The 27,174-nt window shown below is 39.2% G+C and overlaps 1 protein-coding gene across 3 annotated transcripts in view; it reads left to right on the forward strand.

The window, feature by feature from the left end:
- RAP1B (RAP1B, member of RAS oncogene family) overlaps nt 1–6,715 on the forward strand; it is a 49,354-nt gene extending 42,639 nt beyond the window's left edge. For all 3 annotated transcript variants that reach the window (XM_025476658.3, XM_035721717.2, XM_049115139.1), the window contains 3 exons: nt 1,890–2,033; nt 2,732–2,848; nt 5,462–6,715. In XM_025476658.3, the coding sequence (XP_025332443.1) occupies nt 1,890–2,033; nt 2,732–2,818 (231 nt within the window). In that variant the 3' untranslated portion in view covers nt 2,819–2,848; nt 5,462–6,715. The remainder of the gene's footprint in view (nt 1–1,889; nt 2,034–2,731; nt 2,849–5,461) is intronic.
- Nucleotides 6,716–27,174: the final 20,459 nt, after the last annotated feature.

Consider the following 27,174-nt stretch of genomic DNA (forward strand, 5'->3'; position numbering starts at 1 on the left):
ATAGCAGTGGTTTTCAAAATTCATCTTGCATCAGAATCACCTATAAATCTGGTTTAAACAGATAGCTAGGCTTCACGCCAAGTTTCTGATTCAGTAGGTCTATAATAGGGCTCAAGAATTTACATTTCTCAAAGGTTTCTAGATGGTGTTGATGCTGCTGGGGTCTGGGCATCACACTTTTGGTTTTGGTTTTTTGTTTTGTTTTGTTTTGTATTTTTCGTTTTTTTTAAGATTTTATTTATTCATGGGAGACACAGATAAGCAGTGGGAGAAGCAGGCTCCCTGCAGGAAGCCTAATGCAGGACTCAATGGGATCACGACCTGAGCCGAAGGCAGAAGCTCGACCACTGAGCAACCCAGGTGCCCCTGGGCACCACTTTTTAATATATATAAATTATTAAAACTTTACATATATATATAATTATAAGCAAATATTATGAGAGATCAGAAACATCTGTGTGAAATGTTGCCTTTTCCTGGACTTCTGAAATAGAAGAACTTTGGTTGTTTTAATTTTATTTATTTATTTTATTTATTTATTTATTTATTTATTTATTTATTTATTTATTTATTTATTTATTTATTATTTTTTGTATATTTTTTTATTGGAGTTCGATTTGCCAACATGTAGTGTAACACCGGTGCTCATCTGGTCAAGTGCCCCCTTCAGTGCCCATCACCCAGTCACCCCGTACCCCCCCCTTGCACCTCCCCTTCCACTACTCCCCTCTTCATGAAACAGGAGAACTTTCGGGGATTCTTACATATTTACATCTCAGTGAACATTTCTTAATTAGTAAGTCTGTTTTCTGTTTCTGATAATTAGTTTTATTTTATCAACTACATTAAATAAGTATGAATATAAAATTCTGTATCTGTTCATAAAAGCCAAAATTGTTGGTACTCTTAATTCGAATCTTTTTCCAAAAATTCTCTAGAAAGCCAGCTTCTAAATAATTAATAGGAATTTTACAGAGTGAATATTATTTATCTCTATAGTGTCCTGTATTTTTAAAAAAAATTTTATTTAGGACAGCCCCGGTGGCTCAGCGGTTTAGTGCCGCCTGCAGCCCAAGGTGTGATCCTGGAGACCCTGGATCGAGTCCCACGTCAGGCTCCCTGCATGAAGCCTGCTTCTCCCTCTGCCTGTGTCTCTGCCTCTCTCTCCTCCCTGTGTATTCTCATGAATAAATAAATAAAATCTTTTTTAAAAAATAATATTTTATTTAAATTCAATCTGCCAACATATAGTATAACACCTAGTGATCATCCCTTCTCTGTAATGTCCTTTTAAAATAGACATAATGATTAAAGTGGTCTAAATTTTTAGTAAATTAAGATTTTATTTTCTAGCTTTTTAATATAGACTACATGAGAAACTATAAATTTACTTTAGGGGCTTTCCAAATTTCTCCTTTTTGTGTTATGAAATTGAGAATGATTATTTGATAAATGCATGTCAACAAACCAGAAAACTTTTTTTTCAAACCAGAAAGCTTAAAATTGATTCACATTCTTTAGAAAATACTTTAAAATTTTGAAATATATTGGGTTTTCATAGTAATATCCTTTTGTACTTTCTTTTTTAATGATTTTGTGTTTTGCTTACTATATTTAGTTACAAGTCCATTGAAACACAATTTTAAGGAATCCCCCCTCCCCCTCCCTTTTATAGGTAGATCATAGCTTGTTTTCTAAAAATTTCACATGGAAGATTCTTAACAGGGTAATGCTTTCATGTAAATCTTTTTAATTTAGTATTTTTCTGTGGCATAAAAAGTAATCCTTAAGAGTTGACTTTTATAATTCTTTGGAGTTGAATTTATATAGTAATTTATTTACTTTTTTTTTTTTTTTTTTTCCGCTCACAACTTTTTTTGTATTTCTAGGTTCCAATGATTCTGGTTGGTAATAAGTGTGACTTGGAAGATGAAAGAGTTGTAGGAAAGGAACAAGGTCAAAATCTAGCAAGACAATGGAACAACTGTGCATTCTTAGAATCTTCTGCAAAATCAAAAATAAATGTTAATGAGGTATAGTGAAATATACTTTAAAAAACTCTTTACTTGGAATTCAGCATTTAAAATTAATGAAAAATAATGCTTGTGTATTAACACAACTTTAGATTAATGCTTACTCCAGGTGCTTTTTTGATCTTACAGACAAAAATCTTACGTTAAACATATGCATGTTCATAAGCAACATTGCTTATTTAGCCTCTAAATTTACTATGAGAAAAAGGAAGACTGGACAGAAAAGGATAGGGGTGGGAAAGACAGGATTAAGTATTCAGGTTGTGTGTGTGTGTGTGTGTGTGTGTGTATAAAGGATGTTTTGTGTAAGATGGAGACACATACAAGAAGGCATGCACGGTTCTGCCTTGAAGGGGCTTATGTCATCTAGGGTAAAGATAACATAGGCTTGAGGAGTAAAAGATTATTTTCTTTGAATCATGTTAAATATTGTAATGACCTACAATAAGAACTTTGCTGCTCCTTAACTCAGTATTTATTTTAAGGAGAACAGTTTTAGCCCTCCCAAAAAATAAAACAATGACAGTTATAAGAATATCTGGTTTTACTTATTCCTTAAACTAACAATATTTGTTGGAGTTCATAAATGGAAGGTTCAGGTGTTCATCTTCTTTTTTCTTTTTTTTTCTTTCTTTTTTGTTTTTTGTTTTTTGGGGTTTTTTTCTTCTGTAAAAAAAAAAAAATTACTGTGTTTGCAGATCTTTTATGACCTAGTGCGGCAAATTAACAGAAAAACTCCAGTGCCTGGGAAGGCCCGCAAAAAGTCAACATGTCAGCTGCTTTAATATATTAAATGCATTGTAGCTCTGAGCCAGGTATGTTAATTTATCTTTTTCTCTATTTTTATATTCTTCTCCTCTAATTTCATTAAGGACACTATCAAGAAAATGTGTATAGAATATTTTGTTGTTCTAAAAAATTTTTTTAAGGTCATTTTAAAAAAGATTATTTTTAAGATATCCATGGATTAGTATGATATCCGAATAATGAAAATAATTATTTCCTTTATGTATCATCATCAAAAGTAGGGTCTTCCACATAAGTGACTATTCTAGAGAAGTTCATTCAGTATATACTTAAGCCCAATTGGGACCCTCGTTTGTGCTGACAGTGTAGTGGCGAACAAAACCAACCTTCTTTCCTTGTCTTAAGCTAATTCCAGTCTAGTGGAAGAGTTAGACAAACAATTGCAAAATGTGATCAATACAGGATAGAGTAAGTCCAGCACAATACTGATAATAAGAACCCCTGACACATTTATCATATGCCTAACCCTCTTAGTATTGTCCACATATTCATTGAATTCTCCCAACAATCCTATGAGGCAGGAGCTATTATTATTCCCATATAACAGATGAGAGAACTAAAGCACAAGAAGATGATTCCTTATTCAAGTCTTGCAGTTAGTAAATAGCGTAGCCAAAATTTGAATCCTGTGATCAGAGTGCATGGTCTACATTTGAGTGATGAAGTGGCTCCCAAGCCAATGCTTAGTCACTATGCTATTATGGGGTATTACAGGAGCATATATATTTGGGGCACCAAATTTGTCAGATATGAACTGTGGATTCAAGGAAAAATCTTTCAGAGTAAGAGACATCTAAGCTCATATCCCAAGAGTTCCCAGGCAGAGAAAAAAAAAAAACACAGAGGGATCCCTGGGTGGCGCAGCGGTTTGGCGCCTGCCTTTGGCCCAGGGCACGATCCTGGAGACCCGGGTTCTCCCTCTGCCTGTCTCTGCCTCTCTCTCTCTCTGTGTGTAACTATCATAAATAAATAAAAATTAAAAAAAAAAAAAACACAGAAACAACTCAGAGATGAGACAGCAAAGGAACTGAACATACAATATTTCTATATAGTTTCTGAAAACAGTCATATTTTTTTTTTTTTTTTTTTTTGTGAAAACAGTCATATTAAATGAGTTAATGCTTATAAATCAATTAGATCAGTGCCTGGTACTCCGTAAACCTTCAACTCTTAGCTACTGCTCTTTATCACCGAGAATGGTTTCTTGCTCCTTTATCATTAAAACTATATTCTGTGCCTTTAGCCTTGGGAACTTTTTAGTGTTTGTGGCTCTGCCACTTCTTATGTTAAATGGCTCTCTACTGTAGCACTCTGGCTCTGTATCTTAGGGTTTTTTCCCTACTCTCCAATTAAGGCTTTCTGTTTAGAGATACAAGCTCTCATTCCTCACCACATGCCCATTCCTAGCAGCACACGTTTGTGAGCTCATACTCTCCCATCTGTCCTATCCAATTAGCTATATTCAGTTTGCTGGGATTTAGAAAGTTTACCAAACTCATTCAGAATCTTCACTGAGGGCTTAAAGTTCAAGGCATTTATGAAAATTGTTTCAGCAGCCACATCTATATTAACAGCATTTTTGGAACTTGCAGTAAGTCTGAGCTCCAGAAGAACAGTAAAAAGAAATCTTTTTTTTTTTTAATTTTTATTTATTTATGATAGTCATACAGAGAGAGAGAGAGAGAGGCAGAGACATAGGCAGAGGGAGAAGCAGGCTCCATGCACCGGGAGCCCGACGTGGGATTCGATCCCGGGTCTCCAGAATCGCTCCCTGGGCCAAAGGCAGGCGCCAAACCGCTGCGCCACCCAGGGATCCCAGAAATCTTTTTTTTTAACCCAGGAATGTATGCAGAAAATCATCCAAAGTAAATAAATACTTGGCAGACAGTGAGTTCCGATTTTACCTTTTTTAAAACCTCACTCACAAATTTTTTTGAGTTTAATTACGTGATTTTAGTGTAATGACAGCTTTTTCTGACATCTATCTTTAAAGTTGATAGAATTTGTTTAAATATGGAATTAGAATATTTATAACTGTCACCTGTAAAGAACCATCATGAAATAAATTCTCTTTTGTCTACTTCTCTGAACCAGCTTTGTGTAGCCACTCTTCCTGGAAGAGTAAGGAAGAAAGGTCTTGATTTTCTGATACTAGAAACCCTAATGAGATGTGCGTTCTATATTTATGATGTAATTCTAGGATTGGAAACACTCATTTTGTTAATATTGCTATCTGTTTTTTAATCCTAATTCTAATAAAGTTGACCTGACCTAAAATTTTAATGTGGTGTTTTTGTTTTTCTGCTTTTAATCTTCGGAAGGTAACACAGAAATTTGCACTAAGGTACATTCCCTTTTTGTGTCTAAACTTCATTTGACTGGCCTGCGAGAGGGCAGCAAAACAGATGAAGTCATTCCAAAAAAGATGAAAATGTCTACCCGTGCTATACTTTGCTATGAGTCGTGTGGTGCATAGTCCTACATTGTCATGAATGTAATGACAAGAGCCTGTATTATATTCATTTCTAACACTTTAACGCTGTTGCTTTAATGTGTTCCTTTGGATCTTTAGTGTGCTATTTTCAACCCATGTTTTCAACTTAATTTTTTCCTTTTGACAGGTCTGAAGAACTAACTGTTGCCCAATTCAACAGTGCCAGCATTCCAACTTTGTTAAACCTACCAACATCTTAAATGGACTTTCTGTGGTGGTACCCTTTAAGAGGCGGATGAAAGCTACTACATCAGTTTGCACATTCTAATCACTTTCCAGTATCACAAGAGAGATTTTTACTTATATAATAGTCCTAGAGTATGCAGCTGGTAAAACCAGAGGCTACAATCCAGTATTACTGCTAAGAGACATTTTTCATCCACCAATGTTGTACATGTATGAAAATGGTGTACTGTATACTTTAACATGCCCCATACTTTGTATTGGAGAGTACAATAATGTAAATCCTAAAAGCACCACTATTTTAGCATAATAAAAGAAAGTCCAAAGAGCTCCTATATAGACTACTCCAGATAACTTTGCTTCTTTGATACTTGTAGCTTATTGTAATTTTTTTTAAGAAATTCAAGGTCATTATCATTGTATTGTACAAATAAGCGCTTTGATTAACACAGCTATATAGTTTTTTTAATTTTTAAAAAAAAACCTGTGGAGACAGTGATCTTGTCTTTAAAATATGATAGTCCTTTCAGTATAATGTCTTAGATTAAAGACATTGCCTTTAATATCTGTTGGGAAGGAAATGTCCAGACTTTTCAAATCTTTTATTATATGTTTCCTTTTTTGTTTACATAGGGAACAATGTTTATAGTTGTGTGTACAGTGGGGGTCTACAACAAGAAGTGTATATTTTCAAACAATTTTTTAATGATTTAACAATTTTTGTAAATCATTTTCAGGCTTCTGCAGCTGTAGATTCTCACTGTGAATCCCTTGCTTGCTCATGCATAAGTGTATTTGCAATACCAAATATACAGGTTTAGTATTTTTGCCTGTTAGTGATTGTTTCACATGTGTAACGTTTTGGTTGAGATGTTAAATGGTGGACGAGTACTGTGGATGTGAATGTGGGAAGTAATTTTAATCATGTGTAATTGGTCACAAGGCCTAAGTTGCAGTAACTATTGCTGTTTTATTTAACAATGCCTTGTTGCTTTGTATGCATTAACCGTTTGGGTGTAAAGATTGTGTGTCTATCCAACAGGGAGCCACAGTATTTAAATTGACCAACCTAATGTTACAACTACTTTGAGGTGGCCAAATGTAAACTAAAAGCCTTAATTAAAGTGGTGCAATTTTGTATAACTTAGCATCAGTAGTTCAATAAATTTGGATTGCCATGCAAGGGCTTGCATTATAATTACTTGCCACTTGAATGTGTTTTGTGTAACATTTAACAGTGCTAGCAAATAAATATGGGTTTAACTTCTTTTTAAATGTAATAGGTGAATTTTACCTAGTGTGGTTTCATAATTTAACATTTGGGCAAGCCAGATTGATTCATTGATTACAGAAATGATGAGGGAAAGACGTCAGGTTTTTTTTTCCCCTAGTATTGTTTGAATATCCACATAACCAACTTTTGAATTTTTTCTTGGGAAGGAATTTTATAAATCAAGCAATATTATTTATGAATATATGCTTTCTGGGTAATGTTAGTAGCTCTTTGAGGTGTAGGAGAAAGAATTGAAAATGACAGATGTTATACTTTGACAGATGTTCTACTTCATGGATTTTTTTAAAAATTTAGGATGAAGTTATACTTAGAATATTATGGTTATAAAGATCTTTGAATGAAGTGGACTCAAGAACTACTTTCTTTTTAGATAATTTGTCTTTTTCTTAGATGTGCTATAATTCAATTCTTTTTTGGAATTTTTAAACATCTTAACTCAAAATATTTGCCAGTCACTGGAGCATATCTGCAATCAATCAGTGATATCCTATAATGTAGAGCTTTCTGCTAATCTCTTAAGTACACAAGCTATTTGGATGTAATATTTTATTTTATTTTTTTTTATTTTTTTTTGGATGTAATATTTTAAAGACTTTCATTTTAAGAAGAAAAAAGTATTATTCCTTACAAACTTAACTCAGAGTTCATGTATTTAAAGATTTTGTGTATCTAAAGAAAAAAATATTCTCTCAGAAGGCCCACTCAGTTAAGAGACATGTCTTGGCAGAACTGATCTTATTTATAGTCATTGGAAGAAAATTAAACCCCCAAAAAATGGGATTATAGAGCACTGAAATCACTTCAATTTACTATACCCGGTTACACCCACTTGACCTTTGTAGGCACCACTATTAATTTAGTTACTTTTTTTAAAAAAAGTTTTTTGGTTTTTTGTTTTAGATTTTATTTATTTATTCATGAGAGAGACACGCAGAGAGAAGCAGACTCCATGCAGGGAGCCTGATGGGGGACTCCATCCTAGGATTACAGGATCACGCCCGGGGCCGAAGGCTGGCGCTTAACTGCTAAGCTACCTAGGCGTCCCAATTTAATTACCTTTAGTAAATACTTGTTGCCCGCCAGCTGTGCTCCAAGCTGAGTTCTAGGCTCTTTTCTTTTTTTAAGATTTGGGTTTTTTTAGGGTTGGGGAGAGAGAGAGAGAGTCCTCAAGCAGACCCTGCATGGAGCAGGGAGCCTGACACAGGGCTAGATCCCACAACCCTGAGATCATGACCTGACCCAAAATCAAGAGTCAGACATTTAACTAACTGAGCCACCCAGGTGCCTTCTGAGTTCTAGGCTCTTAAAAACAAATATTCAGATAAGTTTAAATGTTCTAGGTCTGACTATGAAGCAACAATTGAGATCAACTTAGGACCTTGCCTTCTAGAATTTGTACTCTTATAGGGCTTCTCAGCCTCAGTACTATGGATGTTTTGTGCTGGATAATGACTTGTTGGGGAGCTGCCCTGTGCATTTTAGGATTTTTTAGCAGTGTATCTGGTATCTACCCTCTAGATGCCAGTAATACCACCCCCATCCCCAAGTTGTGACAACCAAAATAGTCTTCAAACATTGCCAAGTGTTTTCCAGTTAGATTTGGGCGGGGGGGGGGGGGGGGGGGCGGGGGGCTAGTGTTGATTGTCAGAATCACCTGACTGAGCACCACCAGTCTGGTGGGAAGCAACACATTAATTACAGATGAGTGTTAGGGGAACAAAATGGACAGTTTAGTATAGTGAATAAGACTATGGGCTCCCCTGGAACCAGATTGCCTGGGTTTCAAATCCCAATTCGGCTACTTGTAGTGTGACACTAGTTAGGTGCCTCTGTTCCTGTATCTGTAAAATGGGAATGATAATGTACCTACTTCATATAGAGTTAGAGTGAAGTAAGTGCCAGTGCTACCCTCTTGGTCGATTTTTTTTGTTGTTTTTTGTATTTTGTTACTAGAAATAGGACTGTGGTTTGGCAAAAAGCATCGTCTCATACAAAATAGTAACTGCAGCTTAAGAATGCAAATCATGTAGTAGATGGACTTTTCTGGTGCTTACATAGGAAAATATTAAAATAATTCAGAAAAGTCCGTTATTTTTCATGTCCCCGGTGATACTTGGAGAAACTTGAATTTTAGGAGAAAAGCCAGAGTGACATTTCGCCTAATTTTTTCTTAAAAAGTGTAAAAACTCTGTTTTGACTTTTATGTTGGGTATTAGGAGTAGAAAGTCTGAAACCTTCAATTACAAAAGTAAATTCTGCTTTGCTTTTTAAGTCCTTTCATCCTTAGATGAGAGGCAGCAAACTTAGAATTGAAACTTACCATGGTAACATTTTGCTTTTGGTTTACCTCAATCTAGGTCTTCACTAAATTTAATTGCCATTTATTATTCTGTCTCCTGCTTTTTGAATCTTGGAAGTATATAAAGAAGTTATAGTATTCTACAATTAATACTCCTGTGACTTTACTTTAGAAATCTTAGTCTTTTCAAGCTTCTCCTACACTTAGTGAGTCTTAACAAACTGTGATTTCCAGGACTCAAATTTTCGTTTTAATCTATTCCTTATTTTGTTACAGTGCATCAGTACATCTGATGCTTTTATGAATGCATAAGAGAAGTATAATGATTAATAAGAGTAGAAGTAGACCTAGTTTCCCATAACTGATGAGAGAAAATTTCTAAGTCTTTGTTGGGATATTGATGATACTTGTCAAAACTGGCTAATAAGCCTATTAATGGAGCTGGTAAGTTTGTAGCCTTGACAGTTTATCTTTGAAAGGTAGAAGTAAGATACTGCTAAATAGATCTGTTTTCTAAGTGCAGATAAAAAGTATTCCACCATTGTTGCACATACTTTCTTTTTAAAGATTTTATTTATTCATGAGAGACACAGAGAGAAAGAGAGGCAGAGGCACAGGCAGAGGGAGAAGCAGGCTCCATGCAGGGAGTCTGATGTGGGACTCGACCCAGGACCCCGTGATCATGACCTTAACCAGAGGCAGACGCTCAACCACTGAACCACACCCAAATGTGTGCCCTGATTGCACACACACAACTTGCTTTCTTAAAACATTGTCCTTGGGCAGCCCAGGTGGCTCAGTGGTTTAGCACTGCCTTCAGCCCAGGGTGTGATCCTGGAGACCCAGGATCGAGCCCCACGCCAGGCTCCCTGCATGGAGCCTGCTCCTCCCTCTGCCTGTGTCTCTGCCTCTCTCTCTCCCTCTGTCTCTAATAAATAAATGAAATATTTTTTTTAAAAATTGTCCTTTGTAGCCTATAGATTACTGAGCTTAAGAATTAAAGATTTTATCCCAAATTAGAGGCATCTCCCTGACTTTTGTATCAAGGAATCAACAAGTGTCTTCAGTACTACATGCCTGCCATGTGCCGGGTGTTGTTCACTGGGCTAGGGGTATAGCAGGAATGTTCTGCTTACATGGAGCTTACTTTCTACTGGGGGAAAAAAGACCAGCAAATGAACAAAGCTCAATTAGTAATAGTGTGTTAAACTTTCTCAGAGCTTTCCATTTGGAACAATGTAGTGATTTTTAAGAAAACATTTTTAGTATGTATAAAGATCATCTATAGGCAGTAAATAATTTCTCTGTATGAAAGGCTATAGAAAGAATTTTTGTTCCTTTGTATTATGAACCTAGTTTAACCTGATTTTCCTTGTACAATGACATAAGTAATTATCCAGATTGAGCATTTGGGTCAAAATCCAGGTTTTTTCCCTGAAAACTAAATATATCCTACAAGATTTTTATGTGAATAACATTTTCACTTAAGTCAAAAGGTTATGGCAGTTTTAAAATAGGCAGAGATCAAAGTCTTTAATATTTTTGTCATTTGCCACTATTACCCTTTCAAATTTCTATTTATAGTGTGATAGTCTATATCCCCTGTGAACACTAAGTTCAGAAGAGGAAACTATTACTGTCAAACTTGAATATGCAATGTACCTTGGTTGGGGCACAGAGGAGTGGTAGAAAAGAGTAAATGCTAGAATAAGTCCAGATCCTACCCTGTTGGCAAGGTGTTTAATGAAATCAGTGGTGGAGAAGATCAGTCAAAAAGTATCAAAAAAGTAAAAATGTAATAATTCCTATCTAACCCCAGGTAGTTTGTGCTTATTCTCTGTATTAATAAGAATGACGAACAGTACAAGTTGTATTTTGCTTTAAAACATATGGACTATTTGATTTATATTTCTATTTTGCACAGGTCAGTTTTAGTTAGATTCTCTGAGCAGATTAACCAGTGATGGAGAACTATATGGCTGGCAGGAAAAACACGGGTACCTCTCCATCCTGGAAGTGGAGTACAATCAAATAGGTACAGTATCCAGTGGACAGCAGGGAGCTACTCTGCTGTTGTAAATGGGAGCAGTAGGACTAAAGCATAAAGCAACACCAGATTTGATGGCCAGGCGAAGGATGGCCCAGGGAGGAGTAATGGTAGAGCCAGAGCTAGCCAGCGTGTGGGCTGCTTGGGTCTGTAAACCTGGAATGACTGGGGTTGGAGCCATGGTGGGAAGGGGAGCCCAAGAAATTGTTTAAAGGAGTAACTGGAGAATTGGTTAATGGCTTAGATGTGGGGACTGAAGAAGGAAAGAGTGAAATACCTGATTATACGAATAGGACCAGAGGGACTGAGCACCGATGACCATGCAACGGAGAAGCCTGCAAGGGGTTGTTTTTAGTGCATGAGGAAAAGAGCTTTTATGTGAAGTGACATATCTTCCTGAGTATATTCTGAGAAGAGGCAGTTGAGTCTTGGAGTCACTGACACGGGGGGGGGGGGGGGGGGGGGGGGCAACTGAAATCATGAGTGAAAGAAATGATTTTCATAAGGATGAAGCGTGGAGAAGGTGAAGTAGGAAAGCGTGGCCTCAGTGGCTGGTGTTCGGGAGGCTTGAGTGTAGAAGACCGCTGTTCCCAAGGGAGGCTGCGGATAGCCCTCCACAGCCCAAGGACGCAGCATCCCTGATGGCAAGGAGCGAGGTGCCGCGCTGCCCCGCTGCCCTTAGGCTGTAGCCGGCGGGAATTACCTTCTCTAGACACCTCATAATGTGTATCTGTCCCTTTGTATCCTCCTTGGCGGGGAATTGGCTACTAATCCGACACAATAGTAGGATGATTTTGGAAATCCCATCCTCTAATTAATGCCCGGTCTATGAATGTCAGTGTAGTGATGAAAATGTTTCAGAGCCAGTGTTGACAAGCTTTTGTTCACATCCATCTGAACCCAAACCAAGAGGCATCTTTCAAACACATGCCATTGAAGTATTCTCCACACACCTTTCAATAATATAAATATTTTTGTTCCTCTCGATGTTCTTACAAGGCACTTTGGTGTTTTACCCACAAAAATGTGTGTTAGGGAGGTAAGTTCCTGTTAACTGAGCTCTCTGTTGTTGATCTATTTCTATTGCTTTCTAGAAAGATACTCCTGTCCTAGGAACAGTATGTATTAGTTTATAGGGCTACTGTAACAAATTACCATAAGTTCGGTGGCTTAAAAGAACAAACTTTGGGATGCCTGGGTGGCTCCGTAGTTGGGTGTCTGCCTTTGGCTCAGGTCGTGATCCTGAGGTACTGGGATCAAGTCCCATATCGGGCTCCCTACAGGGAGCCTGCTTCTCCCGCTGCCTATGTCTCTGCCTCTCATGAATAAATAAATAAAATATTTAAAAAATTTTTAAAAACGAACTTTTTCCCACTTCTCAAAGTGTTAGCAAAGGGCGGCCCGAGTGGCTCAGTGGTTTAGGGCTGCCTTCGGCCCAGGGTATGATCCTGGAGACCCAGGGTCGAGTCCTGCATCGGGCTCCCTGCGTGGAGCCTGCTTCTCTCTCTGCCTCTCTCTGTGTGTCTCTCATGAATAAATAAAATCTTAAAAAAAAAAAAAAAAAAAAAAAAAAGCAAGGCCTTGCTCCCTAACAGCTCAAGAACAAAATCCATTCCTTGCTGCTGGTATTCCTTGGTGTTAGGCCACGATCATTCCAAACTCTAATTCCATCTTCGTATCTTCTCTGTGTGTGTCTCCTCTCTTTTAAGGACATTTGTGATGGCATTTGGGGCCCACTGGGGGTAATCCAGGGTAACTTTATCTCAAAATCCTTAATTACATCTGCAAAGACAATGTTTCAAATAAAGATAATATCACATGTAGGGCTTAGGATGCAGACGTTATCTGGGAGCCATTACCACCTTGCTGCTACACAGTGTTTTACTAATTACATGAACAAAGCCCGGCATGGGTCTATTCTAGGATAACCCAAAAGCATGAATTGAATCAGCAAACCTAGGGAACTCCCTTGAGAGATCCCACCCAGGAAAGCCCCAGGTTTAAGCCTGTAGATACTTTTTGGAGGGAAGCCTAGAGTTAGATGAGACTTCCATGAGTCTGGGCTAGTTTGACACTTCCAGAGCAACATGGTACCCACGGATTCCTGCTATTATCCCACTGAATTACCTTCCACTTGTGTTAGCATGCATCTTGTCTACACTACGTATTGTTTATTTTTCAGTGGTGACAAATTTACCCCTTCCACTGACTTAGATTTAGGAGTGATCTAAATAACGAACTTTACTTTCTTTTCATTTTCAGACTTGAGGGTTTTCCCTCCACCTCACCCCACTTTTAGTCAGACATACATGATTCATATCGGAAGAAAATGAGTGCTTTTGAAACCAGTCATGATTTAGGAAATTTTTTTAAGGCTTTATTTATTCATAAGAGACACAGGCAGAGGGAGAAGCAGGCTCCCTGCGGGGAACCCGATGCAGGACTGGATCCCAGGACCCCAGGATCACGCCCTGAGCCGAAGGCAGACGCTCAACCCCTGAGCCACCAAGGCGCCCTGATTTAGGAGATTTTACTCAATTTCTGTACTGAATTGAATGTTTACTACGTTTTTGTTTCAGAAATGGGAGTGATGAACAGGCACAAATTAAACGACAAAAATGTATTTGGTGGAACAGGGAGAAAAAGTACATTGAACATTTAAGCAAATTAGGGATTAATTTAATCCAATAGGTTTTTGGGTTTTTTTTTTTTTTTAATTTGTTAGTACATCTGGCGTTAGGGATGAGGTTTCTGTCTGTGTAATCACTTCTCAAAACTGAATTTGGACCTTCTCCAGAAAAGTTTTATTCATTAATTACTTGAAGTAATGGTATAAGGAGACAGTCACCATCTGTGTGGTTTACATGTCTAAGACACAAACTTAGAGTTCCCAGAAGTTGATTTAGTCATTCTCTCCTTGGAAGGATTCCAGAAAAAGCTCTCATTTCAATCATTCATTCCTTTGAGTTTTCTTACTTCAGTAAAGTATCATACAAGATTTTACCTGGCAACTTAATAGAGTCTCTTTGACTAGACAAAAAGACAATATCAATTCCTGAAATATATTTTGAGCTCCTTGCAGAAGCTGGGCCAGCTGATACTATTTAGCAAACACCTAACAGCCAGTTCTTAATTTTTCAGCAACAAAGAGATGTTGTTAGTGCTGCCATGACACTAATTTTGTTCTACCGATGCTGTCATAGAGGGTGGGACCAACGAAGGAAGTGGCACCCACAACGCCCCTCAGCTTTCCACTCTAAACTAGCATAGGATGTTCTTAACAGTCCAGGCATTCTCCCCTTCTCAGAATATGGCTAATGCCAGAGGTGGAGTTAAGGGTTATATTGTCCAAGGCCCTCTGCCAAGGCTCATTCAGGGAGGGTAAAGAGGACAAGTCTCAGGATGTCACCCAAGATGTAAAATGCCAAACTATGTCAAACCTGGAAAGTGAGGATAATTTGCAAAGCCACCTCTCTTCCACCACTGTCAGAAGAGGACTGCATCTCAACAGTTGCTCTCCCCAAAGCCCCCTAAAGGAGGAGGGTTTTTTTTATTTAGTTACTCAATAAAACTTCCTGAGAGTCACAGTAAAATTGGTTGCAATTGGTTTAACTACTTTATCTCACTTTGAAGAAGGTAAATTCTAGGAAGCAAAAGATTTTGTGGTAGATCTCCTTGACCTGCATAAAATAAACTCTGAAACACCACATGTGCTAAACCAAAATATATTTTTTTAAAAAAGGTTATTTATTTATTCATTCATTAGAATGCACAGAGAGGAGAGAGAGAGAGGCAGAGACACAGGCAGAGGGAGAAGCAGGCTCCATGCAGGGAGCCTGACATGGGACTCGATCCCGGGTCCCAGGATCACGCCCTGGGCTGAAGGCAGCACTAAACCGCTGAGCCATCCGGGCTGCCCCCCAAAATATATTCAATATCTAGCCTTAAACCGAGTTTACCTGTAACTCCTGTTTTCCAAAGGAAAATAATCTGTGGAATTGTAATAACAATTATATATTAATTATTAATCTGTTCATACAAAATAACAATCTGTGAACCATCCCATACAGAGGCTATTTCTCTTCTTTCCTTCCCTGCTGTTCTGTCAAGGTGAGAGAACCACAAATAAAATTTTAAGAAAGCTGTCACTTAAGTCCCCCAAAACCCATTAAAATGAGGAATGATGAAAGAATAAGAAAAAATAAAAAATAAAAAATACTAGCAGATGATCGTTTAATTCTTGTTTTTTGGCGTGATGTTTCCATGAAAGACCTTTTTAGATTGAAGAACTCAAACTCTAATAGTTGAGAAGTAATAATCATTCCTTGAATCCCATACTGTATGCCACTCACTGCTCTAAGCACTTTACCTGTGTTTTATTTAATCCTCAAAACAGTGCTGTACAATAGGGGTAATTAGTGTGCCCTAATACTGCAAACAGAGCATTAAATCAATAGAATTAAATGTTTGTTTTATTTTATTTTTATTTTTTAAAAGATTTTATTTACTCATGAGAGACACAGAGCGAGAGAGGCAGAGATGCAGGCAGAGGGAGAAGCAGGCTCCATGCAGGGAGCCCAACGTGGGACTCGATTCCAGGACCCCAGGGTCACGCCCTGAGCCAACCAGGTTGCCCAGATGCTTGTTTTATACGCTGGAAAATGAGATTATTTTTGCTGACTATCACTCGCAGGGTCTGGTTGACTCAGTCAGTGGAGCATGTGACTCTTGGATCTCAGGATTTTAAGTGTGAACCCCATGTTGGGGGTAGAGATTACTTAAAATCTTGAAAAAAAAGTGAATACCTCAAAAGCTCAAAAAAAAAGTCTATTAGAATCATTCAGGAACTTGGGAAAATGGCTAGATACAAGATAAGTAGGCCAAAAATTAATAGCTTTAGTCTATATTCACAGTAATAAGCACTTGGAAGTCGATACAGGGCTAAACATTTATGACAAAACCATAAATCCCTCAAGGGATAAAGCTAACAAGGCAGAGCTATTATAAAGTCCTAATAAAGGACATAAAGCAAGATCTGAACAAATACTATATTCTTGAACAGGAAGATATCCTAAAATATCAATTCCCCCAAATTAATATTTTAATATAATTCCAACTTGAATTTCAGCTGAAGTTTTGAAAATGAAATTAAACTAAATGATTTTAAAGTTCAACTGAAAGAAGTAATGACACTCATCAACATAGAACTGAGTCCAGAAGTAGATTCTAGTACATAACAAATTAATATATGAGAAAAATATATTTAAGAAAGAATGTTTCTTTTTTTATTTTTTTATTTTTATTTACTTATGATAGTCACAGAGAGAGAGAGAGAGAGAGAGAGGCAGAGACACAGGCAGAGGGAGAAGCAGGCTCCATGCACCGGGAGCCCGACGTGGGATTCGATCCCGGGCCCCCAGGATCGCGCCCTGGGCCAAAGGCAGGCGCTAAACCGCTGCGCCACCCAGGGAACCCAAGAAAGAATGTTTCTTAATAAATGATGCTGGAATAACCAGCTGTCCATCTGAAAAAATAAAAGTCCAACCCCTATATAAAGCATTTTTCAGATGTTTTTAAATTTTTTTCAAGCTATGAAGTAAAACAAAATCTTAGAAAATCTAAGAGACTAGAAGTGTAGTTCAGAGATAAAGAAGACCTTTTTAGCCAATTCAAGAAACTTAGGAGCTGGGGATTCCTGGGTGGCTCAGCGGTTTAGTGCCTGCCTTTGGCCTAGGGCATGATCCTGGAGTCCCAAGATCGAGTTCCACATCGGGCTCCCTGCATGGAGCCTGCTTCTCCCTCTGCCTCTCGCGCTCTCTCTGTGTCTCTCATGAATAAATAAATAAAATCTTAAAAAAAAAGAAAGAAAGAAAGAAGAAAGAAAGAAGAAGAAAGAAAGAAAGAAAGAAAGAAAGAAAGAAAGAAAGAAAGAAAGAAAGAAAGAAGAAAGAAAGACTCAGAAGCTATTTTAAAATTAAAACATCTTTGGGGCATCTGGGTGGCTTAGCAGTTGAACATCTGCCTTCGGCTCAGGGTGTGATCCTGGGGTCCCGGGATCGAAACCCCACGTTGGGATCCCTGCATGTGCCTCTGCCTCTCTGTCTCTGTGTCTCTCATGCATAAGTTTAAAAAAAAAATAGCTTTAAAAAATTAAACTAAAACATTTAACTTATTTAAATTATAAAATGAAGAATATGTATTTCTATATATCTAAAGAATATATATAATTTGCTTGGCAAAATATATTACGAAGTAGATGTGGGAAAATATAACAATATATAGGATTAATATCTATATAATATAAAGAGTTCTTAGAAAGTGAGAAGAAATAATCCAAAGGAAAAGTGAATAAAATATTATCAGGCAATTGAGAGAAGAGTTAAACCCAAATAGCTCATAAACATAAAAACATGCTCCAACTGGAAGCGGAGAAGTGCAAAGCAAAGTACGAAAGAACCCAACACATGGGCAAAATTTCACAGAAATAACACTCTAGTTCCAGAAGGGACATTAGAGAGCGAGAAATGAACCCTATATATTCCTGATGGCAATGTGCATTGTAGGGCCTTTGGGTAAACCAAAATTTTATTCATTTTTATTTATTTTTTTTAAGAATTCCTTTTTTTTCTTTTTAAAGATTTATCTATTTATGATAGAGAGAGAGAGAGAGAGAGGCAGAGACACAGGCAGAGGGAGAAGCAGGCTCCCTGCAAGGAGCCCGATGTGGGATTCGATCCTGGGACCCCAGGATCACGACCTGAGCCAAAGGCAGACACTCAATGGCTGAGCCCCCCAAGCGACCCTAAACCAAAAGTTTAATTTGCTACCTGCTAATATCTGTTAAAATTGGAAAGGGGCGTGTTTGAGCCCCTATCCTTTCCCTGATGGCTGCACCACAGAAATGAAAGGATATTTGTATAAAACTATCTGCTGCCCCACACTATTGAAGAAAAAAAGGAGGGCGAATGGCCGTCAATAAAGAATAGTTGAATAGAGCGTGGTTCATGCATAGCATAGAACATTGACGTGGCGTTTCCAAATGAGTATGATGTTGAATGGTTGACTTAGAGCGATTTTTATGAAGTGAGGAAAGTGACCAGGGAAGGTCCTGAAAGCTACGTGCCAGGTGGTTAACGTGGTTACACAGGAGGGAAGGGGCGAGGAAGTTAGGGAGATCTCAGTAGGTGGGAGAAGAGAAGCAAAAACACATCACTGGGAAAAAGAAACAGGAACACAAAGATATAGGGCATCCTCACCGTCAGTAGCAGGTACAAGTTTCTGAAACATAAATTTTAAAAGCTATAGGAATGTCATTATTAGATATTAAATAGGAATGTAAACATGGGGAAGGATATTGTGCAATAATAAAAATCACTGTATGAAGCAGTAGTAATACGAGTGATGTTTGAATTGTTAGCTCCTCATATTGTTTTTTTTTTTTTAAAGATTTATTATTTATGGTAGACAGAGAGAGAGAGAGAGGCAGAGACACAGGCAGAGGGAGAAGCAGGCTCCATGCAGGGAGCCCAACGTGGGACTCGATCCTGGAGTCCCGGGACTCCAGGATCGTGCCCTGGGCCAAAGGCAGGCGCTAAACCGCTGAGCCACCCAGGGATCCCCAGCTCCTCATATTGTTATGCTGTCATTAAGTAAAAATAAGTCTTAAAAAATGTTAAGTCATCATCATAACTTCATACTTAAATCAGGAAAAAAAAATCATCATTCAAAAAGTCAAAGGAGGGGCCCCTGGGTGCCTCAGGGGGTTAAACCTCTGCCTTCAGCTCAGGCTCAGGTCATGATCCGAGGTCCTGGAGTCGAGGCCCCCATCAGCTCCCTGCTCAGTGGGGAGCCTGCTTCTCCCTCTGCCCTGCCCTTCCCCCCTTGCTTGCGCTCTTTCTCTGAAATAAAATATATATATAAAAAAAAAGTCAAAGGAGTTTAACTTTCTTTGATTATCTAAAATTCAACCTTTTTTCATGGCTAACGCATCAGTTGATTTTGTGAAGGATAAAGAAGGGCTACTCCCCTAAGGTGGCAAGCAGTTTCCTAGGGATTAAACTCAATCATTTAAAAATTGCAAATAGGAAGCCAAGATGGATTTTTGTTTTTTTTGTTTTTTTTTAAGATAGATTTTGAAGTACAGATTTACCTAGTGCCCTTTTGCAGCACAGACTTGAGCTTCCAAACAAGTTTCAAGGTCAATGTTGAAGACTGCACAGCTTTTTCTTGCACAACGGTGCACTGCCAATACTTACTATTCGATCATTTCATGCTTTTAAATGCACTCCTATTTATCAAACCTGCATAGTTTACTCTTACATGTCAATATGTTTGCAGCTCAAAACACACTCCAAGTATTTTAAAAGTTAACTGCTGCTCTTGATTTAGGAACCAGCTATGCTATATGTTTTCAGTCATCAAGGCAACACCTTGAAAATCTTGTTAGAGAATAAATTCACAGCGGGATGCCTGGGTGGCTCCCATTCCAGCTCCTGTCATGATCTCGGGGTTGTGAGCTTGAGCCCCGGCCCTGGAGGTGGAGCCTCCGGCCTCCTTTCCCTCTGCCCCTCTCCTCTCTCTCTCTCCCTCCCTAAGGAAAAAAAAAAAAAAAGATTCATAGTATTATGGATGCATGATGCATTCTCTTAAGGATACATTTTGAGAGCTTCTCTAAATTAGAAGATATTTACTTACAAACAAAAATAATGGTACCTATTTAGTAAACTGCCTATTCAAATTTTTAGCTATTGGTTATATTTCTTAAAGTCTATCATTTAGTCAGATATTAATGTGAGCTGCTTCCTCTGCAGTCTCCCCCCCACCCCCCCACCACCCACCCCCGGCCTTGCCCTCTTCCATCACAGCACATGCCCACCCCCCGCAGCATGGGAGGCGTCCTGGGACCTGCACGGGTCTGGACCACGACCTGCGGTAGGTCACCCAGACTGGAGGCTAAATGCCTTTATCCACGTCGTGAGCGCTACCGAAGCCCAGCAAAGAGGAGAGGACACCGACCACCCTGATGTGAGGTCGCATTTCCTGCCTTCAACACACCAAGCCAGGCAGGTGAGGGCCCAGTCCGAGCCAGCTAACACCGTATAAGACAAACAATTCAGGGATCCCTGGGGGGCTCAGCGGTTTAGCGCCTGCCTTTGGCCCAGGGCGTGATCCCGGAGAGCTTCTCCCTCCTCCTGTGTCTCTGCCTCTCCCTCTTTCTCTGTGTCTCTCATGAATAAATAAATAAAATCTTAAAAAAAAAAAAAGAAAAGCAATTCAATGTGACTTTCCTGACCCAGTCGAATTTATGGGGTAAGGTTCCTGCTGGCTACCTTCTTTTCATAATAAAACTAAGCAGAGTATAAATCGTGCAATTTAGAGGAAACAGAACAAAGCAGTACTCTCTCCGGGGCTCCAATACATCATCCTTCAGAAACGCAAATGTGTTTGATTTACAGGATTTCTATGCCAAGCAGAGAAGTGTGTGAAAACAGCCAAGCAAGATGCAGAAGCTGCCTTGTGGTTCAGTCGGAGAAGGTCCTGTATGGACGGGGATAACGATTTTAGCTTTTCAATTGCTCCAAAGATCGTTTCCACTATCGATGAAGCCTGAGACGTCTGTAAAGAGGAGTCACTGCAATTGATTTATTTGTCTGGCAAACTTTTTGTCAGCAAATTCACCACCACCTTGAAGATGCCACAGACTACTTGATGCTCCAGACACTAGAAGCACCAGCCGCAGTGAAACCTGTATTGAGCTACCCCTTAAGGCCGGGATTCTAAGAAGCAATAATGTATTTATGATTGTACGTTCCAGATCTCCCAGACTTCGATGTTTATTTATTTTTTTTAAAGATTTTATTTATTTATTCATGAGAGATAGAGAGAGAGGCAGAGACACAGGCAGAGGGAGAAGCAGGCTCCATGCAGGGGGCTCGACGCAGGACTCGATCCCTGGACCCCGGGGTCACGACCTGGGCTGAAGGCAGGCTCTCAACCGCTGAGCCCCCCAGGCGTCCCGACTTCGATGTTTAAATCACAATTCAGCAATAAGACAGCAACTCAAAATCACAAAGTTTTAGATCCCATCCTTCTGTTTCCTCTTCAGATTGCGCACCCTTTAAAAGAATGAAGACTGCAACAGAAAAAAAGAATAATGAAAAATAAAGGAATGAAGAGAAGCCGTGACACATAAATTATTCAAGGTTCTTCCTGTTTTTAAGCTTCACAAGATTAAGATGATAAAGGAACTCTTTTGAAGTGGGAGGGCACTGCGACACATCTACACATGATAGAGTGTCAGTGAGAATAAATTTAATCGGGTTTATACAAACGTAGATACTCTTATTAGAATATTTTTTGAGGAACTGAGTGAATTGAGTATGGATTGGAAATGACCCTCCCGCTCATTCAAGAGAAGTGTGAGCACCTACTAAACGACAAAAGGTCGAGGTGAAAAACACAGATCTGCTCCCGCCTGCTTGGGGCTGAGCAAAAGCACCAGCACTTCCCTTGAGTATTTGCTACCTGTGGTGCGTGGTAATAGTAGGCCACGTTTCTTGAGCGGTTATTATATGCCCGAACTGTGCTAAGGGACTTCCAGGTGCACGCGGATTTACTCCATGCAATACATTTGTCCAAACTGTCCCGCAGAAGCCGAGGCATGATTCGGCCAAGGCCCCACCAAGTGAGCAGAGGAGCCGGGACTCAGCCCGAGGAGCTGTGTTCTGTGCCGCCTCTCGAATTGCCGTGGAAATACTGTTTACTTGCCAGTACAGACTGTTCAGGATAATACTCATTTTCTCAGTTTTACAGAAGAGGAAGCTGAATTCTAGAGAGGCAAAAGAACTTCTTGAATGTGACCTGGCCAAGATCCTATCCATTACACTGCTTCGCTGGGAAGACCAGGGTCAGCCAGGTGCTGGCTTCAAGCTTTGACCCTCCTTGACCTTGGAGTCAAGCATTTTTCTTTGACCCAAATAGCATCACCCCTTCCCCTTGCAAGAAAAAAAAAAAAAGTCGTTTCTGAAAAAACACAATGTGCTCAGTCAATAGCTTCCTGCTATTATCACCACAACCACATCCTTGTCTAGAATCCTATCAGTGTCTCGTTGAATCTTTCCATTAGCTTTTCTCCTATACATGAAGTCAGATAACACAGCCAAATCTTCAAGGGCACGCGGTTTACACGTCACATGCTTAAGTGTTTTTTTTCTCCCTGACTCATGAACTTCTTCTTCCTGAAATTTGACATTTTATTCTTCTTTTTGCTGCCTGATCTGAACCAACTTTGCATCTTGGAGCAGAGCTCTGTTTTGCTTCACATCATTGATGTTTTAACTATTTTGCAATATCACTGCTACGTACGCATCAAATATTTGTTAGAATTTCATTCTACCTACCAAAATCTGATACATTTTGAGCAAGGAGTTGAACTAAATAAAAATTATTTGGGGTTTATTTTGACACACGCACACACACATATATATGACTAATTGCCTTGCACAACAATGTGAATGTACTTAATGCCCTAACTAGACTTAAAAATGGCTAAAATAGTAAATATTAAATATATTTTTTTACTCTTTAAAAATATTTTATTTATTTATTCATGAGAGACAGAGAGAGAGGCAGAGAGACACAGGCAGAGGGAGAAGCAGGCTCCACTCGATCCCAGGACCCCAGGGTCATGCCCTGAGCCGAAGGCAGATGCTCAACCACTGAGTCACCCATCCAGGCGTCCCAACATAATTTTTAAATAAATAAATAAAGGAGCTGGTCGATGTGAAGAGGAAAAAAAGACTAAAACATTGCTAACCGGGCAGCCCGGGTAGCCCAGCAGTTTAGCGCTGCCTTCAGCCCAGGGCCTGATCCTGGGGTCCTGGGATTGAGTCCCACGTTGGGCTCCCTGCATGGAGCCTGCTTCTCCCTCTGCCTGTGTCTCTGCCTCTCTCTCTCTCTCTTTCTCTGTGTCTCATGAATAAATAAATAAAATCTAAAAAAAAATGTTTTAAAAAAATTGCTAACCAAGCACTAATATTAATATGCAATATGGAATAGTTTAACCTCATAATAAGTTTTGAGTAAGAGTATTTTAAGAAAATGATAGCCAGCTTTTCTTTGGTAACTACAGCAGTGATTTAAACTATTTATGTTATGTGTGTTATGATCAAATAACTATGTTTGAATAGGTAAGTTTCTGTGATTTTTAAAAAAGATTTTATTCATTTATTCATTTATTCATGAGAGATTTATTTATTCATTTTAAGATTTATTTATGTATGTATTCATTTATTTATTTATTCAAGATTTATTTATTATTCATTATAGGCAGAAGGAGAACCAGGCTCCCTGTGGGGAGCCCAATGCGGAACTCGATCCCAGGACCCGGGGATCACGCCCTGAGCTGAAGGCAGATGCTCAACCACTGAGCCATCCAGGTGCCCCTCATGATTTTTTATTTTTATTTATTTTTAACGATAATATTTATTTATTAATATTTAATAATATTTAATAATATTTATTAATATTTATTTATTCCCGGGTCTCCAGGATCACACCCCAGGCTGCAGGCGGCGCCAAACCGCTACACCACCGGGGCTGCCCCCTCATGATTTTTTAAATGCGGAAGTGTTCCTTTTCCCCCCAATGTACATCTTCCAGGTGTAAGCACAGTGCCCAGTACATAGTAGACATTTAATAAAACGTTATGCATGGATGAGTAAAGACCTCTTCAGGATCAGATCCACTGAGCTGCTTTATATGGAGAACAAAGGAGACTTTACAGTCATATTTATATTTTCCAGTATAAAGTGGTAATTCTTTTGATCTCTTCATCTAGACAGGGCAAAATGCTTCTACTCTTATTGCAGCATCACAGAAGGAAAAGGATTGGGACTGGTCCAGTTCAACCTATGTTACACATGCCTCTATCACTATGACTTGAGTTTGATGTTGCCAAACGAACTGATAATTATTATCAGGGTAGGGAGAAGATCATTTTTGCCATACATAATATAATGCCTAGTACTGTTCTAAGGCTTTACACATATTAACTCTTTGAATATTTATAACAATTTACGATCTAGTACTGTTATTACACCCAAAAGGAGAAACTGAGGCATGCACTTGCACTAAAGGTCATTTCACTAGTAAGTGGTGGAGCTGGTATGTGACCTCAGGTAATAGTCACATCTATTGGATTTATAGTAAGAAAACTACTAACCAGCTACTTACAATTTACCAAAAGAGAAATTTAGTTGAGAAGGGGGAGACTGAAAAGACGGCAGCCAGAGAGAAGTGCCGGGTGAAAGAATGCTTTCTTTTGAGGGAGGAAAGAGGTCAGGGAGATTTTGAAACAGGGACAAACTGACCTCACGTGCCGTGTGATGTGACATGAGAAACACTCAACAACACCCATGTAGTTAGTTATTCCTGCATCCTGTCCTTCCAAATGTGTTTTAAAATGATTATCCTGAGAAAACAGTGGGGACAAATCCAAATTGAGGAATATTTTGCAAAAATTGGCCTGAGAGTCTGGAGGACTATTCTAGATGAAAGTAGAACCAAGAGCCAGGACCACTAAATGCATAATCTTCTACTGGATCCTGAATGGAAGGAGGGCTGTTATTTTTTTTTTTTAACTCACTTTTTTTCTTTAAGATTTTATTTATTTATTCATGAGAGACACACAGAGAGAGGCAGAGACACAGGCCAAGGGAGAACCAGGCTCCCTGCTGGGGAGCCCGATGTGGGACTGGATCCCGGGACCGGGTGTCCCAGGAGGGCTGTTATAAAAGGCATTATTGAGACAATTGGGGAAATTGAGTATGTTAATCATCGTATTCTGACAATGCTACATGTTCTGAGTGTTTATTGTATTAGGTCGAAGAATGTCTCCTCCTTGATTTAGGAGGTGTGTTCTGAAGTATTTAGGGGTGAAGTGTCAAGATGTCTACAACTAACTTGGAAATGGTTCATTCAAAAGACGGAAAAAAGGGCAAGCAATTGTGGGGAAACTTGTGGGGAATTAGTAATGGGTGATTGCAGCTAAAGAATATATTGACACCTTGGGGCGTCTGGGTGGCTCGGTCAGTTAATCATCCGACTCTTGGTTTCTGCTCAGGTCATGATCTCGGGGTCCTCCAGCCAGGAGTGGGGCTCTGTGCTCAGCCCAGAGTCTGCTTGAGCTTCTCTGCCTCTTCCTCTCCCTCTGCCCCTCCACCAACTTGTGCTCTCTCTTTCTCTCTGTCAAACAAATAAATACAATCTTTAAAAAAAAATTGATGTGGGAAACAAAGAAGAAAAATTATTAACTTCCCTTACTGTCTACAGCCCATTGACAAGTCCTTGAAACAGGCAGAGGAACCTTCTAGGGACGCAGCTGCCTTGATGTCAGCACTTTGCTCAGGGCAAAAGGCAATGTTAGCCTGACCCCCAGGAAGCTGTAAGTCTAGTTTAACATATAAAAATTCCTTTGGAAACTCCTTTATCTCTACCCATCCCCTCACCCCGCCTGGAGATACATGTTAGGAATCATCTCCAAGCACATGGTCCATGGATAGACCTCTGAAGGGTCTCAATACTAAGGGTTTACTAAAGAATAATAAAGGATCTTTCCTAACAATAGCTACCCCCCTCAGGGGCCTACAAACCTTGTTTCCAAAATACCTAGGAGGCTTGTGCTACCCACAACCCCCTTCTAACTTGAAAAGGTCTAATCAGTCACTCCTCACAACCCCAGTGCAACTCTTTCTGCCCCTGGAGTCTGTCCTTGTGCTTTAATAAAACCACCTTTTTGCACCAAAAACATCTCAAGAATTCTTTCTTGGTTGTCAGCTTTGAACCCTAATATTCTTGCTACATCATATCGACACCTATTGTACTGTTTCTCAGCTTTAATGTAGATGTGAAAGTTTTTGAAATAGAAAGTTGGGGTGGGGATAAACAAGTCATGGTTTTCTTCCTCAGCTGTTGGGACTAAGGGGGAGGAAGGGGTGCTCCACACCAGACAGTTTGGGCCTCAGTGCTCTTGGGATAGCTGTTTCCTGGCCTTTGACTCCTGTGCCGCTGTTCCCAAGCCTTTCCTCCAGCGTCTTAACAGTTCTGGGAGTTCTCGATAGGCTTCTAGTAAATTCCTTTTTGCTTAAGTTAATGATAGTGGATTTCTATCATTGAAATCAGGAATTCTAAAAAAAGCTAGAAATCAGGAATTCTAAAAAAAGCAACATGCACCACACGAGGAGTTTGTTCCAAATAGTTTTAAAGTAGGCAATCTAATGAATATGTTTTCAGATACTTTGAGGGTAGTAATGACCTTCATGCCTACTAATGAAATGCGTCAAAAGTGAAGCCCCTTGCACTCTTCAACGAGCATTTTCTTTTTGCATGTGAGCTGAACATTGGGCTGATCCTTTGCTCCACACTGCTCTTCCTTTTTCTTGTGTGCCTTAGGGTCAATGTCTTCAAATACATTATATAAATAAAACACATTGGAATTCAGTTGTCAGGGGACACAACCAACTGGCTCACACTGAATAAATTTGCTCCAGCACTACAAAATCATTAGGACCAGCTTTCACTTTCTCTAAGAGAACAAGTGCACGTTTGCACAGGAATTTTAGGAGACTGGAAGGACGAGAGAGCACAAGGGTGGGACCCTTCAGGTAGGTTATTGAAAGAGGAGACTTTCTTTTTAAATTTAAATTTTAGTAGCGAACATACAGTGCAATAATGGTTTCTGGCTTCGAATTCAGTGATTCCTCACTTACCTATGGCACCCAGCGCTCATCACAAGGGCCCTCTTGAATACCCATCACCCATCTAACCCACCCCCCACCTACCTCCTTCCTTCAACTCTTAGTTTGTTCTCTATGGGTAACAATCTCTTAAGGTTTGTTTCCTAAAGAGGAAGCTTTTGAAGACTGCTGTGTGAGTGTACGTTTCCTATCTTGTTTATCTTTGTGATGATTCTCTGATAAACGTGTTACCTCCATTCTGCAGATGGAGGGCAATATGCGC

The sequence above is a fragment of the Canis lupus genome, chromosome 10 (assembly GCF_003254725.2).
Source record: "Canis lupus dingo isolate Sandy chromosome 10, ASM325472v2, whole genome shotgun sequence".
NCBI classification, from domain to species: Eukaryota; Metazoa; Chordata; class Mammalia; order Carnivora; family Canidae; genus Canis; species Canis lupus.